The 19767-nt window shown below is 39.4% G+C and overlaps 1 protein-coding gene across 3 annotated transcripts in view; it reads right to left on the reverse strand.

Moving 5' to 3' along the window:
- Positions 1 to 19767, reverse strand: part of LRP6 (LDL receptor related protein 6) — a 114897-nt gene that overhangs the window by 91919 nt on the left and 3211 nt on the right. For 2 of the 3 annotated variants that reach the window (XM_074538991.1, XM_074538990.1), the window contains exon 2: positions 8476 to 8869. The exons of the other annotated variant lie outside the window; for it this stretch is intronic. In XM_074538991.1, coding sequence (XP_074395092.1) covers positions 8476 to 8869 — 394 coding nt within the window. The remainder of the gene's footprint in view (positions 1 to 8475; positions 8870 to 19767) is intronic. 3 annotated transcript variants of the gene reach the window in all.

Genomic DNA, 19767 nt, shown 5'->3' on the forward strand with positions numbered 1-19767 from the left:
TAATCTGCTCCTGTCCCAGGGTCAGTGCACAAGTTCTCAAAATGCTTATTTAGGTATTTTATTAGGCCACCTCAGCATTTGTCCCTGCTATGCCCTCCTTTCTCACTGTAAAAACTGCATTTGCTAAACGTCCTCCATACAATGTATTATCCTGTAACATTTTATCTGACCACTTTACAGAGATGTCAGAACTGGAACACATTCATTCTCCACAGGGACAGTCTTATTTTTTTCCAGGAATGCAGCCAAATAAAGATGGTTCTTCTCGTGACTATTTTCTTTGTTAATCATGCCGAAATTTCATACAGCTGAGTGCTCAGATTTTCATTTAAAAAAAAAATAGAATCCATACTTAAAAAATATAATCCATTACTTAAAGAATATTAGCAGTCTGTTTCAAATCATGCTAGCAAAAGAATTTATCAGCTTTCTTCAAGAAATGAGACACAGATCAATCTTTTTTTTTGTCAAAAACATAAATCCAGTTATCAATGTCCTCCAGAGGAACAAAGGCAACTTTCTGCTCCACTTTCTACAACAGAGACCAAAACCTTTGTTCTAAAGTTTGGACCAACTTTTCCACTCTAAAATGAACACATTTCAGTAACTCCCCAAAACACGGATGGAGGGCACACCCAATCCACAACCAACCAGCCCCACTTTGATTTTAAATGAAGAAAATGAAGATTTCTTCCATCTGTGCACCCCATGAAAAGGCCAGGCACCACCACGCTCCTCTGCCCTGCTGTGTCTCAGGCTGGCTCTGCACACCCCTGCTCAGCTGTGCAGGTGTATTGGCTGACACAGCACAGCAAGAACTGGGAGGATCATTTCATCTTATGGCACAAACTGTGTTTGTGGTGCTGCAGCTCACCAAGAAAGGCATGAAGATGCTTGCAGAATGCAGAAAAAAAAAAGTTTAAACCTCATTGCAATGAGCTGTAATCACTAAAGGCTAATTTTGTCTCGTGGTGCAGATCTGCCTTAAGACACACTGTGTGCAAGGCTCATCATAATTTCTGAAAAAATCCCCTCTGTAATATCCTGCTTTGAGATAGTAAAGAGATTACAAACAAAACCTTTTTCCAAGATGAATTATAAAAGTAATTTCTTGTGATGATTAAGCTCAGTCAGCTGCAGTGGTTGTAGTGAGCAATCACAAGCTCCTGGCTATGAGTCTTAACAGCTGTCATGGGTTCTGAAGTTATGATTTCCTGACAAACACTGCCAACTTAGATAAGTTACATTTGGGGGAGGGAAGGATTATTTGTAGGGTTTTTGGTCTGTTTGGGGTTTTTTGACTTTTTTTTTTTTTTTTTACTCTGGCCCCTTCCTCAGAAACTCCAGGGACTTTCCTTTAAAGCCTCTCCACTTCCTTCACAAGCAATGCTGCTTTGGAATTCTCAAGCAAGAACATAGAATGAACAACTTACCAGATTATAACTCTCTGCTGTAAATTAATATGGTCCCTTTGAGTTCCTGTTAAGTTATTAAAAGTTATCTTCATATTTTCATTTTTAGAAGTGTGTGAAAAAATATTTTTAATTAACATAATGCAGAACAGAAGCTTAAAATCATGATTTTTCTTTTTTTTTTTAATGCAACAGGTCTTCATAGTCTAGACTTGGATGCTAAATTATAATTGCAGGGACTGAAAATGCAGATACAGAAGCCTGCCCAAAGACTCATCACCAGAAGTTATTCATGCAGAGCAGAAATTACTACCTCACTTTAAATACTTGGTTCTAACTTTATTTAATAAACACTGCATGCAAATCTGAAGTATACTTTGATACATGAATACTTTATAGCAAGTTGCATGAAGTTAACTAATTCCTGTCAGCCTTATCACTACAGCACTGACCTGTTAAAGGACAGGACAAATCATACTCTTGAAAGTTACCTTAAATTGCCAATAGAACATCATTTTATACATGTCTCACCCAAACAAGTCTGAAGCTGAAGATAAAGTGAAAAAAAAAAGCCAAAGAACTGTTCTGACAAACTCTACAGAGCTGCAATTCACAGGAAGGTTTGCAGGAGTTGGAAAGCACAGCTCCCAACTGGTCCCCTCCACAGCCTTCTTTTCTAGCCCAAGAACTGAATGAAGGAGGGAGGGATGTAAAATTATTTTCAAACTTGCCTACAGCTAAAAGCATCTACAACTTTGTTATACAAGTCTATAAGAAAAATGTTTGTCCTGCACTAATCAATTTTGTGCAGTCTGGTTTGATTTTTAGCAAGCCAAATCTCTCCCACCTCCTCCCACAGAGAAAAAAACTAGATGAAACAACTGCAAAATAAAGAAAATATATCAGCAAGCATGTTCCTCTGAGTTCTTGGCAACCTCTGGCAGTAGGATGAGGACAGGCAGACAGTGGCAGTAACATCTAAAACCAGCACAGCAAGATTTACAAGAGAGGTCACCTCTCCAAGTCCTCACTGGTTTAAGTATGTGGGTTTCTGGTTACCTTCCTTCACCTCCTCCTTCAAAGATGATGAGGAAGAAACTAACATTTTGAGCTGTGCAATAAAATGACACCTTTACAATTTCTGCATCAATCCTAGCATAGGACCTGAAACTATCATGGACCATACAGGACCAATCTCAAACAATCTTTGCAAAGTTTTGCCTGTCAATGAGATTAAAACTAAGCAAAAAACCCCTAAAGAAAAACAAACAACCCCCTAGAGTTAAAATTCAAGGCTATTACAGTAAATGAATAATGCCTGCTCCTGTTCCCAGTAGCCACAAAGACCTTCACAGGACCAGGAGCCAAACTGCAAACAGCAGTACCTGAGAAGCAAAGGGAGCTATAGGGGTTCTGGGGCAGGGGGTGGTAAGAACATTCCAGATGCTGTGCCAGGCTCCTGGCAGGATAATCCTGGCCTGGGCAACCTTCCCTGCTCTGAAAGGCCATGCCTGGAGATGAAGGTCACCCACCTATGAGTGACAGCAGAGCTGCAGTTTAGATCTTCCCAGAGCTACATGCAGCCCCTTCAGCTGCCACGAAAAGTGTTGTAGCTCTTTGTACTCTAATTCCATTCATTAACCAAGGCAGGCCACTCCTGGGGCACTTTCATCAGGACAACCTCTGCAATACTGTTGCAATCTTGAAGTAATGAAAAAGTACCTTGTGGTTTGTTTAATATCCCAGTTATTACCTGAATTTAGTGATGTATTTGCAATCATCAACATCAGCTGATCAACAGTCTCCTTAGGTGAAGAAAGATGAAATACACCTTATAAATCTCTGTGTCATAATCAGAGGAGTCTGCAGATTTCATATCACCTGCCTACATGTCACCTGTAAAACCTCAAAATTACCTCCTTGGTGCATAGGCCAGGCTATACAGCAAACCATCAACTGAGTGCACTGATCTGTGAAACTTTACTGTCAGCACAGGAGCAGCAGAAAGATTCCCAGTCAGAAATCATCTGCTCAAGGGAGAGGTGGCATCAAGCAAGAGAAGGTATGAAGCAAAGCCTTCAGTTATTTGCATTATTTTGGGAATTTACATCCAAAGTGCCATTTTATGTAATGTTAAAACAAAAATATATTGTATATATTTTATACAGTATATTTATGTAAAACCTAACTATATAAAAAATATACTTGCCTGAAAACAAAAATATACTGTACAACCGAATTTACTGAGAAATTCTGATTCTTTTTCATTTTTAAAATGCCTTTACCCCAAATCACATGTATTGTAACTGTTAATAAAATTGTCCATTTGCCTTTTCTTACTGTGTTGTATAACATCTACCACTCAGCAAAAGTACTACCACTTCCCACAAATCTTTTGTTGCAATGCTAAGATGTAAGCCCTGTACTACAGTTCCTTTTGTGCTTGACATGCTCAGACATCAGTTTTTAACTTTCAAAAAACCAAAAGAAATAAGTCCATAAAAAAAGTATGTGTTCCCTACAAAATTTTGCATGAAAAAAACGCAAGTCTGCTGGGGGAAGGGTACCCATTAAACCTGAAGATCTTCCCTAACATTCAAAGCACTTCATCCAGAAATCAACTTCAGCTGCCATAAAAAGTGTTGTAGCTCTTTGTACTCTAATTCCATTCATTAACCAAAACCCTTTACAACCCAAAAGTTTTACAAGACCTTACCAATTAAGGTAACTCTATATAGTCACTTGATTTAAAACATGTACTGAAAAGCAAGCAATTAGTCACCACTTCTAGGAGACACTTAAAATTCCCTTTGTGGTGAACAATACACACATAAAAGTGAGAAAAGCCAGCTCATTCTGATAGTGCTCCTCATGAAGAAAGTTGATTGTCTACAGGGTAATTTTTGGGGAATTGAAACTATGATAATGAAGTCTTTACCATAATGACAAAAGGGCTGCTCAAATTAAAAAGCAAAAATAACCAAACATACCAACCCCTATTAACAAAAAAACCCAAGACAACAAGAAAACAGCAGCACAAATATACAATACTGCACTTGAAAGCTGTACTTGCTCAAGAATCTGGATATGCCTTTTTTTTTTTCATCTTGAGTGCTGAAGCAGAAAAATCTCTTTTCTACTTGCTCAACTTCCATGTGAGCTGCTCTTAAATACAGTGCTCTCCTGTGCTTGGTGACCTAACACCTGGTCTTCTCCTGGAAAAAGTCACCAGTAAAGTGTCAGAGTCATCCCCACCTGCAGATTTTTATTAATTAATTATTTTAAAGGGTCTTGTGTTTAACATCAGTCAGGAACACAGTTCCAGAAAGGATGGATAGGACCAAGGAGCCTTCCTGGAACGTGCCAGCTCACTAAACTAACACCCCATTCCCCTCCCCTTCACCTTGGGCCCTTCTCTCTCCTGCTACACACAGAGTATTTTATTGAGTATCGAGACAAGTAAAACAAGGAAGTTGTAGTGTATGAACATAAGGAATAAGAAGCCCAAACCTCAGAGTATATATAGTAGATAGCCAGTGAGAAGAATATAGATTTTTCATTTTTTAATGCCTTCCTACAGAAAGTAAAAAAAAAAAAAAAAAAAAAAAAAAACCCCAAAAAAAAAAACCAAAAAAAAACAAACAAACAAAGAAAAAAAAAAACCAAAAACCCAGACTTGGCTGCTGTGCCTCAGTTACCAAATAAGAAATATTTTCCATTAGTAAATCCACTGCATTTCTTATTACTGATAACAGACATGGGAACCAAGTCCAGCTTGTACTCCAGTACCTCAGTTTCACACAGAACCTCACACACAATCACAATGGTTTTGCAGTGAAGTAAAGGCTGCCCAGACCATTTATTCTTTAATGCCTCAGCTGTTTGTGCTCTGAAAGAGCCCAGTGACATTCCTCCAAAGCATCACAGCACCAAGCAGTGACCTCCACAACCCTGGAGTGTCCTACAGCAGCAGCTGTGAGAAAGAGCAGAGCACTGGTGAAACACTGAAATTCTAAATTTCACTATGTGGGACACTTCCAAGAAAATGCATTATTCATCACTGTGTATCTCTGCTAGCTTATACTGTTAACATTTCATTTCCAAGCAGGCAGTGTCATGTTTTCAGTGAGACAGATACATTTAATAAATATACATCCAACCTCAGAAAATACTAATAATTTGGGACTTATATCAGCTTTCAGCTTTTTCATTAAACACTTGGTGCATGCTACGTTAGATAAACTATTTTTCACAATTTAATGAAAAACTTACACTAAGGTCATCTTTACCAATTGGTTAAGTTTTGCTGCTAAATTATTTCTTTTCATGAATTGCAAGTTTAGAAAATTGTATCTGAAACAAACATCATCTGAGTATAATAGGAGGTGGATTAGACTGCAGGAAAATGTGAGGGTGTTTGCTTTTCCAGGTTTCATATTTTATTAACTGCTCTTAGAATTTTTTATGGCTTACCCCTACCACTATTTGCCAGGCAGCACCTTGAAACCAAAAGACAATTACAGGACTAAAAAAAATGCAAATACTAGTGAAAGAAGCATCCATACACAAACAATTTGGGGAATTATTTTTCTTTTCAAATTTACATCTCTGTGCTCATGTCACCCTTCCACCTACATTTCAAGCTTTGGAGGGTGTTCTGAAATGTAACCAAATTTATTAAAAGCTGAAAGGTTTTCTGCTATAAAACTGCATGTGAGAACTGCAATTTGGTAAACCAGAAAGTGGATTTACTGCTGTATTACCTTCTTAAAATATACTCTTCACAAAACTTAGAAAGTGACCTTCAAAAATTTGGAAGAAAAACTATTTTGTCCTTAAATTACAGTTGTTGGAGGGATTTTTTTTGTTTTGGTCAGAGGGATTTTGTTTGAGTTGGGGAAGGGGGTTTGGTGTTTGCTTTGTTTTTGCTTATTTTGGTTTAAATTTCAGCATATTTTTAGGAGTGTTTACTCCTACTGCTTTAACAGATCATCAGTATGGAGAAAGTTCCAGGTTTGCTTTACTTCTGACCTATTTCATTTTTCTTCTTTTATTTTCCTCTTGGTGTAAAGTATTAAAAAAGAGTAAGGAGTATGCAAACATCAAGTTGGGATTGCAGAGCATACTGCTCTGCACATTCAGAAAATACAACCACTGTTGTAAAAAAGACCAACAGAGTTTTACTCCTAACCAACCAGAATCTCATTCTCTCTGGTTACAAGCCAAATCAAAGCCACTTTCAATGTGTGCTTCCTTCCTTTATCTCTCACTTTCAGGATGGTGGGTAGAAAAGACATGAACATTTACACTTTCCTTACACTCTGAAAGGGTTTTAGAATCTAATTAAATACATCTAACACTATCATTGCCTCCATTTTACAAGTTGGGAATACATGGAAAAAGCATACATCCATACTTTTGTTATTTCCAAATAAACATATCTTCTGTTTATAAATTGTCAAATAACTATTGGAGCTGCAGAAGAAAATATTCAAGATACAGTGTTTCTATGAAGTTCAGGAAAGAAGCTGTGTTTTGCAGAGATTTTCTTCTTTTGGACATAAAAAGCCAAACAAAAATTATAATGCAAAGAAATGGCAAGCAGTGAAACACAACTTTCATCTTTCCAAAAAAACAAGGCACTAATTGTTGCCCCCAAAAAAGAGTTGGCTGAAAAACATATTTGAAATGGCAGTACAACAGATTAACTTGCTTGATCAAGGAAAAAAAATACAGTAAAATCTCATTCTATACTACAGATATAAAATATTTCCAGAAGGTTACACAGCATCAAGGATATTCCATTAGTATTCCCCTTTGGCTCTCCCAAACACCTTGCCACAGATGACTGCCTTTGGGGTAACCTCAAGCCAGCCACTCATGTAAAATCACCAAAACTTCACTGAATTTTCCACTCTTGGCAAACACTGCTTTGTCCCAAGAACAGAGCAAAAGGAGCCACATCCAGGGACTCAAATGGGAACTGAGAATATAAATCAGTTCTAGAAAGAGCTGAGACAAAACCACAGGATTTTTAAAACAGGAGTTCCCCCAAGGGTGGGGGAAGGAGCCTCTCTTGTAAATTTTCTGATTAAGCTTCAAAACACATCTCAAGTTGTTATTAATACAGTATGTTGACTTCTCCCATTTCTTCAGATGCTTCAATAAAGCATGAATGTCAACAATGAGTAAAGCTCCAAAAAATTTCATTTCCTGACACTTGAGAGAGGCACAGTCTGTCTGTTCAAAGGCAGCTGACACAGCTTTTTAAGGAAAGCAGATTTTATTAAATTTTAGGTTAGAACTTCTCCATTTCTGCTAATCTTCTGCACTACAGCCAAACTAAGTTTCTAGTACTGTTTTCTAAAGTCTGATGATTCCTGATTGTTCACAAACCAATATGAATGGAACTTCACAAGTCTGCAAATCACACCAACAGAAAGAGAAATGATGCAAAATGGCTTAGGATAACTTTGACAACAGCATTTGAAATCATTCAACAAACAAGTGTTACAGTAGCCTCTTCCAGCCAGGTCTCATAAACTCTTGGAGGTCTATAACACACCCAAGATAGTTCAGCTATCTGAACTACCAATGATTATCTGCTGCTGTGGAATGCAACAGGTGCAGCTGAGATTGGCTCATGTGGTTGTTTCTAATTAATGGCCAATCACAGTCAGCTGTCTCAGACTGTCTCAGTCAGTCACAAGCCTTTGTTATCATTCCTATTCTATTCTTAGCTAGCCTTCTGATGAAATCCTTTCTTCTATTCTTTTAGTATAGTTTTAATATAATATATATCATAAAATAATAAATCAAGCCTCCTGAAACACAGAGTCAACATTCTCATGTCTTCCTTCATCCTGGGACCCTTGCAAACACCGCCACAGGCCTAGGCCTATGAAGTGGCTTTTTCACCTAATCAATGAGAGAAACTTCTGGGCTTCTTTCCTTTCTGAGGAGACACGGGATAGTTTTGTCACTCTGCCAACAAAAGGCACACTCCTATAAACAAGAAATAGTACAAATTTTGGTATTTGTAAGTATTTTAAAAAAGACTTACCCTCTTGCAGGATCTAAGGCAATCGCTCTGGGTTGATCCAATTCTTGCCAAAACAAAACTTTCCTCAGTGATCCATCTAAGTTAGAAACCTCAATGCGATTTGTTTCCGAATCTGTCCAGTAGAGCTTCTCCCCCAGCCAGTCACAGGCCAGCCCGTCGGGCGACAGAAGCCCAGAAACCACCACGTTCTGCACGCTCCCCGACCTGTTGAACTCTGTCCTTTTGATGGCCTCCTCGCTGACATCACTCCAGTAAATCAAGCCCTTGAGGAACACGAAGTCCACGGCGGCCGCGTCCTCCAGGCCGCCCACGATCACCGTGGCGTTCTCCTTGCCGTGGGCGGCGTCCACCAGCCGCAGGTCCCGGCGGTTCGCGTACAGCAGCAGCGGGGCGGCTGCACACGGGACAGAAACGGGGACACACACACACACACAGGTGTTAGCATCACTCTTATCCAGCACAGCTTGCACTGTCACGTCATCAGGAGCTACAGGTTTAAGATAGCTTTACAAAATTAAGAAATAACAGAGAGCTGTTTTGAAGTTTGACTAAAAAGCGCCAGCTCGAACCTTTTCAACTTGGTTGCGAGTCTTGGTAATGGGCAGCTCGCTATTCTGGGTTGTGCATTATTAAAATAACATTAAAGAAGAAGGGTGAGAACAAAGAAAAGGGAGGTTTGAAGTGCCCAAATGACACTGACATGAAGAGAAGGATCAGAAAGACAAGAGCAAAGCAGTTTTCTAAGCGCTCACTACTGGCTCACCTGAGCAAGGATTACTTTTCTTGATAGAATTTAGTAATATACACCCCACCTTTATAGAAGCATAATTCATGTCAAGCTGTCAGAGCCACCTGCATGTCAATATTCCCTGAAATTATGTATCTCAGACATTTTACATATAGTACATAAAAATACAAAATTCATTGCACAGCATGAGGCAAAAGTTGGTTTAGAGTGTTGAAGGTAGTATGAGGAGGTAGGGAGAAAAATAATTCTACAGGAATGGACAACACAGCTCTTTTAAACTCAACTCAACCATTTCTGCTTACTTCTCTAACACAAAGCCTTCATTTTATTTGCTTACCCTGTCTGTATATTTTTCATAACACCTAAGATGACTAATGTAAAGCAGTAACCATGAAAAAAGACAGCTTCTTAAATGTAATATGCCTGCTTAATTGTGCTTAACCACAAGCTATATATAGCATTATGAAAATTCCAGCCTCATTCCTACTTCAACAAAAGGTTCAGAAAAATACTACATTTGTATAAGGCAGACAGTGACACCCTTTAAAACCCACTACCAGAAAACATTTCTGCCTTTCACTGCATTTATTCAGAAACTGTAGCACCAGAGCTCTATAGAGGCATTTAGATCTATAAATGCTCCTTTATCTGTCACCACGCAAATTTCACAGGGATCTTGCAGATTTATTCTTCAGCATTGGTGAAGAATAAATCAAATCTGCAGCAGGATGGATATCCTAAGCAAAAGTCAAAATTTACAGAGTCAAGGACATGCATGGCTCAGGAATGTCAAGGGCCACACTGCCAGAAGAGGAACAGTTCCCTGAATGCCAAACTCACACTGAAACTGGAAATACCCACAGACTTCAGTAAATTCAAAAGCTGGTTTCCAAGATCAGACTACTCCCCTCATTATCTTATCACAAAATTTCTCAAAGACCCTGTCACATGTGACTTGGGAGAAGCTGAAAGAACTAAGAATATGCCTTCATCTACCTGCAATTAAATGAATTCCATATATGTTTTGGGGTGGTGGGAGTTCTGTTGGTTTTTAAGAAAACTGAATTGCTTACACTGTCATCCTAAATTTAGAAATGCTGAATATAACATGATTTATGCTGAACTTTAGATAGAAGAAGGGAGAGGCGAAACTTTGTTGGCTTTAATAATACCAAATTTGTATTTGTGTTCCCTTCTCCAGAAAGCACTTTTTTACTGTGGAAAAAAACATGCAAGTTTAGAAATTATTTTCCCATGGAGAAGGGGTAGACGTTTTAAAATTAGATGGAGAATCTTTATAGTAAAGTAAGTTAATAACAAATTCTTAATATCTCCTTCCCTTCCTTGCATAATTTCCTACTCCCTAAGATTTAAAATTAATTACAGTGCATTTTCTTGAAGGGCAGGTTGCTTATGAAGAACACATGCTCCAGAAAAAAAAGTATTCAATAAACTGCAAGGTGTAAAAAATTGTAATACCATAAACTACAAGGTGTAAAAATTTGTAATACAATAAAAACCTTTACTTTTTAAAGCCTGCCTACAACTGTAACCTGAAAAATCTAGTTAACAGCCAGCTCGGTGTCATCCAGTGCACACAGGGTGTGCAGCCAGCTGGCACAGCTTTCTCTGGTAAGACAGCATTTGGAGAAAAGCAAATCCACACAGCAGTGAGTACAAACTTCATTATTATGTGCACCATGGAGCAGCCATGCACACAGCATGCCCTGAACTGAACACCAGGTAAGCAGCCAGGCCTGGAGGCACTGCTGAGCCTCCCACAGCCGTGTGCACAGGTTACTCACTCCCTGCTGGGGCTCAGGCTGGCTGAGCAGGGACTGCAGACAAACACCTCTGCCTCAACCACACAGCTGAGCTGAATGGCAGCTCAGGAGAAGCACAAACACCTCTGCCTCAACCAGAGCTGAGCTGAATGGCAGCTCAGGAGAAGCACAAACACCTCTGCCTCAACCAGAGCTGAGCCGAATGGCAACTCAGGAGAAACACAGCCACACTTAGAATGTGCAGCTTCATGCACATTGATACAAAGCCTCAACTTGTAACACATTCCAAAGGGCTGGCAGATGAGCACGTTCAGCTTTCCAATTTGTTGCGACATTCAGGAACGAAGCCTGCATCACCAAAATAATAAAAACCAGGTTTGTTCCCCACTGCCTCCAGTCCTTCCCAGAACACACTAAGGCTGCAATGGGCTATAAACTCAGTTACTGAAGTTGGCAGCATTAGGACTGAGTACATCTCTGCAAAACTATGTCAGAATATCCCACCCTGTCCCAGCTCCAAAAGCACAGGACACTGAAGAGATGGAGAGATGGCTTCCTTGAATAATGAAGTTATGACCTGTGCTAATAACCTGGGAAGAACACCAGGAGCATCTCCTGTCAAAGCTGGGCAACTATTTGGTAGTTAAGTTATAATGGGGCAAAAAGATACAATTGAGATTTTATTTTAAGATGCTGAACTCTTCACACATTTTTATTTCTCTTTCTATAGACATAATAACAAAATATAGTGTAACTACAACAAACTACAATACATTGAAGAAAACCACATATTCTTGAAAGATAGAAACACCTATCCTGGAAATCAAGAACAGAAATACTAATGAATATCACTATGTCCTCTATGACCTGAGAGGCCTAGATGCAGCTAGTTCTTATAATTAAAGTACCCAATACTTTGGGTACTCTTACTTAAAAGAGTAAGAGTTATGCTTAGTTATAAACGAAGAGATTTTTTTTTGTATGCACCATCAAGAAAAAATATTTCCTTAAAGAACATAAAAATTACAAAAACTCAAGTTCAACACATTTCAACAGCCACAAAAATAATTTACATGATAAGAAGCTTCTGCCAGTAATGGTCACTGAGCCTGTAATTGTTTCTTAACTCCAATGTTTAGGTAAGACCTTTCTTAAGTTTACCACAAGCAGTATTAAAGTCCAGACTTTATCTCTTTTGCCTTACTTTTACAACTAGAATTCTACCAGCATTCTTCTTCCACTGCCAAACTCCAGTTCTTACACCATATATTTCTCTTGGCTACAGCTCCTGTGTCTCTTACTGAAAGTTGCTAATCCCCAGGACACTCAAGTCTTGCTTTGTACATCTGATTTATGGGCATCTATTACAGGCATAAAAATGCTGCTGCCCACAGGATGCAAAGTGCTGAACCAAGATAAAATGAGCACTTTACCAGCTAAAAAGGATTCTTAATCTTTTTGGTGTTTCAGTGGCAATTTTAAGCTGTCAGAATTTGTCATGCTTTTCTTTAACCAGTCCAGTGGCCTTTTCCACAAATTCCCACTTTCTCCTTTCTACCTTCAGAGATCCAGGACAGCCCTGGGTGCCATGAGGGAAGAGCAGTGCTACCTTCAACATGCTCATTTGTCACAGATGTGTTTTATGAAAAATCCTTTCCTTAGGATTTTTTCTCCTGAGAAGCTGAGAGGCCTCAGGAACAAAATGTAAACAATGGTTACCTGCTGCTGTGGAATGCAACAGGTAAATCTTTGATTGGTCCATGTTGGCTGTTTCTAATTAATGGCCAATCAAAGTTCAGCTGTCCAGACTGTCTCAGTCAGTCACAAACCTTTGCTATCATTGTTTTTCTAGCCTTCTGATGAAATCCTTTCTTCTATTCTTTTAGTATAGTTTTAATATAATATATATCATAAAATAATAAATCAAGTCTTCTGAAACATGGAGTCAACATTCTTATCTTGTCCCCCATCCTGGGACCCCTGCAAACATCACCACACTCATTCTCTTTCACTGACATGGAGTTTAGCCTGGCTAAAACATTTAACACATACTCATTTCCCCCAAATCCTTTTTTCTCAGTCCCAAACCCCAGCAATACTGTTCTACCCCTCCCTCAGTTAAGGGCCCCCTCCCAAGCTGATCCAAATCCCTACGTCAGCGAGAGGTCTGACTGGGTTAGCAAGTTGAATCAACTCAAGAAGTGCTTCAGCCAACTCCAAAGCTGACATAAGGCGAGCAGCAGGGAGCTGGAAGGGGGAGCAGCTCTCCCCCCTCCACTGGCAGCCTGCTCTATCTGCTCAAGATGTGGCTGCAGCCATCTCCTTTCTCCCCAGCTCCACTTCCAGCTGTCGGTTCCTGACCCTCTTTTGCGCTGGCCCAAGCACTTGTCCTGAGCCACAATGCAGGAGGGACAATGCAGGGAGCTGAACCAGCAGAAGGATACTGAGCTCTCCCCACCACCTGCCAAAAAGGAATTTTTATCCAGCCATCATCCAGAACCAGTTCAGACAAAAAATCAAATCAATATAAGCAGTAGCACAGCAGGGAAAGGAAGGACTGCATCAGCTTTGACTAATTAGCTGAACCAGTTCCTCATGAACCTCCAGTTAAGGAACAGGACTCAGAGCAGAGGTGGCCACTGATAAGTTGTGGCAACCTGCCACAGAAGCACAGTGTGGATACCACTGAGCAGCTGCTGACATTGAGGAAAGAAATGTCCATGTTGAACTCACAGGAGGAAACCCCTGGACTGTCACACTGAAAGATGATGTTGTTGAGTTGGGAAGGGAATAATCCCCATCTTTTAAAAGTCTTGCTGAAGAACTCCGAGTGTCTAAAGTGAATTGGCACTGCCAAGCACACTGCTATGAGGAGTGGAGAGAAGAGGAGAAGTGATGACATGTACCAAACAAATACAATGCTGACCTGGATGAGGCACAGTAAGCAAGGACTCCAAATGTCTTGCCAGAATGACAATGCACTCACATTCAGCTCACAAGAGAAGGAAAAATAGAGAAATGGACATAGATAAGCAGCAAAGAACCGCCCTAACACCATTCAATACACAAAACTCCTTGTATGCAATACAATCATCATCCCCAAGATGTCCCACAGAGAACCAACACAAGAATGTAAGGAAAAGTTTCTGGACTGGCACAAGGACTCTGGAGCAGCCCATTGTGAGGACTGTCCCTTCACTCCCTGGGTTTCAAATCTCTTCATTGCTCCTCATGCTTCAAAAAAATTCTGTATATTTATTTTCTGCAAATGTTTGAGTTTTGCTGCTCAGTTTGGAGAAGCAAGAATTAAAAGATTGAGGTGGCATTGGGAATAAAGCCTGGGAGACTTGTATCAAATAAGAAGAGAGACAATTAGAAAATTAACATAAATTTTTCCAAATAGCATGGAATCAGCCTCAAAAAACTTATACAGAGATGGTTTATATTTTCAAGTAAACAATAAAATCACCAGGAAATACATAAGAGTCTTAAAGCTCAACAGGCAACAGGCCAGGATTTTGTACCTAGTTCTCCATCACAGCACTTTCCCATTTTTTTCCACACAAGACACAATTCCATAGATTTTTAAAAATAAAAATAATTAACTGACTTACTAGTGCCCACCATTCCTCTTTCACTGTGAACAGAGAGCACTCTTCTCTGTGAAACTCCTTACTCTCACAAATAAACTTGCAGGACACAGCAGGCAACCAAGAATTTAGTAAACAAGCATGAGGCAGCCCAAACTTGGCAGAAAGGAATTTTTCTCCTCTTTTCAGCTAACCTAAATATATTCCTCAGGTTAAATCCATGCAAGGGCTGTTCAGATGGTAACTCCAAAAGTCACAGGAGCAGCAAGCCAGTGAAGGAGATGAGCAGCCACATCAGTGCAACAGCAAATACACCAAGCTAGACAACAACAGCATTTGGATTCTGTACTAAACTTTACTTTTTCCAGGCCTTTGGCCAGATAACAGCTTATACACCAAGACATCCTGCAGGACTAGCTGGTACAGAGGCAGTAAGTCATCTTCTAGCCTGCTAAATGCAGGGGGGAAATTACCTTACTAAAGATAGAAGGATGGAGACATGAGAATTAGAGAAGGAAAAAAAATACACAGAAGAAAAAGTACTTCAGGAAAGCAAAGAAATACCAGGTCCAGGCATAAAAAGCCAACAGACCTGCCAGATTATAGCAAAAGCACTCATGACTGAAATACACCACGAAGTCCCAGCCTATGACAGGCAAAAAACCTTGTGAATAGCAGGAATCACCTGCCAAATCATCCCACTGGCAAGAGAGCCACACAGCAGGATTACCAGAGCTTGGCTCTTCCCAGTGCTATGTAGCACACTCACAGAGACCTTCTGTCCACCTTTCTGTAACATGTTCTGTTCTGAAGTTCTTTTGATTGCACTGTCATGGGGGTGGAACACAGCATTTTAGCTCTGACATTTTTCTATCTCTATATTCTGAATCCACCTGGTTGACCACAGGATGAGCTGATGCACCATCTCGCAGCTGCATTGCCATGAAACACTGCTAAAATGTAACACCACACACCACCACCTTCTTCCATGACCCTTCTGGTTAGAGAGCAGCAGCAAAATAAAGGTGACCTGGCACTTTCCAGGGTAAACTGCAGGCTATGGAATGCAGGAAGGGATGCTCAATCAAGTACTTCCGTGATCCACATTAATGTCTGCAGAACTTGAACATTATACAGCTCATTTTCTCAGGTGTCCTCATAATTTTCCTCCAACACTCTTCCAGCCTTTCAAACAGTTGTCAGAATGACACAGAGGGCTGCAGATGAAGTCATTCCAGTTCCACACACACTGGCAATAGTTCCCCAGTTCCACAGGCAACACCCATGTTTAAATCGACACGATCTGTTTAATGAAAATGTGAGTTAAAGGCACCTCTGCTCCTGCAGAAAAGCTTTGTTGGGCTCCACCAAGGAGAGTCCCACTTCTCAGCAGGGATGGCATTCTGCTGTCTAAACTAAGGGAGGAGAACTGGATCACACTGGAACAAAATACTGCCCTTCACTCCTTCTGGCATCACCTTTTCCTACAGCGCTCCTTTTCCTAACAGTGACAAACAAGCCAAAAGCCTTGACCATATTCCTCAGGAAGCTGTTGAAGCTGAGTCCCTCCACTGAAGGACAGCACTGAGACAACACTGTGCTGCTTGGGACAGACATTTCCCAAATTCTAGGAAGGCCAAAGGCCACAAGACACAGGTGGGAATGCCCCAAGGTTTGTTGCTACCCTTCAGCAATTGCAGCTCCTGATGTGTTCCAGCCTAAACAGCTCACATTTGAGGGTGCACATCCAGTCAGGAGTGGCCTGGAAGTGTCACTCTCTGTCACTCCCACCAGCTCACTCACCTCCTTTGCTGGAGTATCACCCAAGCACATGGGAACAGCCCAAGCCATGGGGTCTTACCCCAACTGCTCTTAGTTCCACAAGGATTAAAGAACTCACCCTCAACAGCAGCACCCTTCCAACAAACAAGGCTTCTCTCCACACTGACAAGAAGCTCACAGGCAATGAACTACTCTCAGATGACTTTTCCAACAATTTATCCAAGCTTGCACACTAGTCTAAAAGATACTCAAAAAATACTCTGATACTCTGTTTTGCTGGGTTTTATTTTTTTTTTTTAGTTTAGATTTTTTAAGCACTATCAGGAAGTTGTTGTTAAGCAGGAACACAGAATTTAGCACAAAAGACCCCATTTAGAATGAATAGTTATGGACTGGTTTTAATGGATAAGGAAAGATGGGCACATACTTCAGTAATTTTGAGAATTATTGCACATTTAATTTTTATTTTGTGAAATAACTATTGTAGCACACTTGTAACTCTCATACTTTTAATATCCCAGCACTACTAATGTCAAATGTTCAACAGGCTTACATTAGATGTAATGACACATAGGAAAAAAAACAAACAAACCACCCCATGAAAACACACACACACACATTTGCAGGATCCCTTGGAAAAGGTGAATGACCTTGTCTTTTTCAAATTGAATGGGACTCATTCTGGAAATTCAAAAGAAAAACAAACAAACCCATATATACAAACCCACCCTACTTGAAATTACATTACTCCTTTTACCATTACCTACAGGGTAAAAGGGTAACTGCTGAGATTCAGTAAAGTTTTTGAGTTATAAGAACATCATTGCATTTTCTAAATGGACATAGTAAGACTCAAGGTCTTATAATTTGTACACCTTGTATCTTATAAGGTCTACAAAGACCTTATAAGATACAAGGTCTACAAATTCCTACTCCTCTATTATTCTTAATATTCTTTCTCTATTAATCTGTGCGTGGACAAGAGGATTCTTGGATTTCCAAAGTGTTAAATTTTAATTAACACTGTAATTCATTTAATATTAACTAATACTATGAGTATAAGTAGGAGTTTTATTCCCTGCTTTGATAGAACAACTAAGGGAATAAAGTTTAAAGTTCTATAATACCTTAAACTTCTGTTACTTTCCACATATCCTTAACTTCCAGAATTCCAGCAAACATCAGCTACTTTCTATAAGCCTGAACTGACAATGGACAGAAGAGAATCTTTGTTATTAAGGAATTCTAGAGGCACAAATGGGTTAAAAACCTCAGCACACTACACACAAACTGTATTTTTCCTCTGGGAACTAACTGGGCAGAGAGGGGAGGAATAACAGGAAAAATATAAAGGTATCATAGAGAAGAAAACCAACCATTTTTGATTAGGCAAAATTATATAGCTAGCTGATTAAAATTTTCTGTCTCAAATATGATTACTTTTCAAATTGGACATCAAGAACTCACACATGGCCCTCATAAACAGAATTAACACTATAATCCCATTATTGCTGCATTGATTATATCACAAGGGAGTAATTCTATTTAGGTAATGTGATCCTGTAACAAGATACTAAAAAAATCTGTATGAATGTTGCCATTTTCCGTGTCTGTTTATACTAAAAACATTTCCTTATTGTTCTCTCCTTATAAATACTGAAGCTCAAAAAGCATTCCAGCTTTTAAACTAACATGCTTCTATCTCTAAGTAGTTTATAACATTTTGCAAAGGAAGCAAAGTTTTACTAACTGAAGCATTGCCTCTTTTAACCTAGACTTTGGTTAGTTTCTTAAAAGTCTATTAAGAATAAGGTATTACAGACAAAGGTATTAACAGTATTCCCATTCTATTCATAGACTGCTATGTTTGACTCCATTTCAAAATTGGTGGGGAACTGTTCCAACTACATGGAAATCAAAAGGTCTGTAGCAAGATAATAATGAGACAAAAACCCCACCCTATTTTCATAACCATTTCACCAGAGAATATATCCAAAAGCAGAAATGACAACAAGATCATTTCTACTTGCAAATGCAAGCACAGTGTTCTGAGCAAGTTTGTCCATGTGGAGCAAACAGCAAGCCTTTCACATTGTCAATGTCCTGACATAAATATTTATAAACTACAAGGATATCTAGAGAGTTTAATGAAGGCTCTCTATGTCAGCTTGCCTGGTAAATATATAAATTGGAAATTATTAATATTTAGGGTGTCAATACCCAGCATTTATGAATAATCTGTTAAAGATCCAAAGCTCTCCCCTTTCAAGCCTTGGACAATTACCACAAAAGAATGACACAGCTTGCTCTCAGAGGAGATGAACAGTGACAAATCAGAAACTGAGACCATTTTCTCCCTGTTTTCCTGCCTAGCCCACTCCCTCAGAGGGAAGAAAAAATATCTTCACTTCAAAAATAGTTGGTTTAAACTAAAAAGTAAGTCCCATATTACATGCACTGCAGCAGATATTTTTGAAGCTGGCATTTTTGAAATGTGACATCATCTTAAAGGTGAATTACAAATGTCCAGAGGAATCAGATTTCTCCAGCTCCCAAAGACAGAGCTGGAAGGGCTCCTGTACGCCCAATCCTTAAAAACAAAACAAAACAAAAACAAAACCCTTCTACATATTCTATCACTTATAGCCAAATTCCTGACCTAGAACTCTGGGAATGCAGACTGAAGCAACGCTAGGGAAAAAGGAAACATGAATACAGTTCATGCTCCTCTAACCAGTATTGCTGTGAAACAAAAACAAAGCTTTCCATCTGAATACCTTCATATAACTCATGCTGAAGGATACAAGAAGTCCTTCACCTGCATAAACCCTGACCAGACCTTCCCTATACCTTCAGAACTTCCCTATATCTTGTCAAAAATGCTACTTTACCTCACCTCCAAGACAGTAAAAACTGCCATCAAACTTTTTAAGTCCTAATTTTTCAGTTTTAAATAAAAGCTAAAGCAATCTGATGATAATTAAACTGTATCACAGAGATGCAATTGAAAGAACTGTAAAATTAATCATGGATTTTGGAACACCTTAGATCACACTAATTTTAGACTATTCTATGAAAAGATGAAAGAGGAAAATGGCAGACAAGGGCACACTGATTTCTGAGGAATCATACAATGAAGAAACATGACTAGAAAATGGTTGATTCAAGCTTGGAAGAAGAAATAGACCATGATTATTGAAAATAAAAAATATTTCCAAGTGCTACTGCCATAGTATTGTACAGTCTCTAGGTGAAGAGACCCTTCACCTGAAGCAAAAACACAGCTCTACCTGGAAATGCCACACTTGGTCTCCAACCTGAGTGCTTCAGGAGTAAAAACCTATTCTGCATCCCCTTCTCTGACTTCTGGTAGAAAAATATGTGCACA

The sequence above is a fragment of the Zonotrichia albicollis genome, chromosome 4 (assembly GCF_047830755.1).
Source record: "Zonotrichia albicollis isolate bZonAlb1 chromosome 4, bZonAlb1.hap1, whole genome shotgun sequence".
Classification (NCBI taxonomy): domain Eukaryota; kingdom Metazoa; phylum Chordata; class Aves; order Passeriformes; family Passerellidae; genus Zonotrichia; species Zonotrichia albicollis.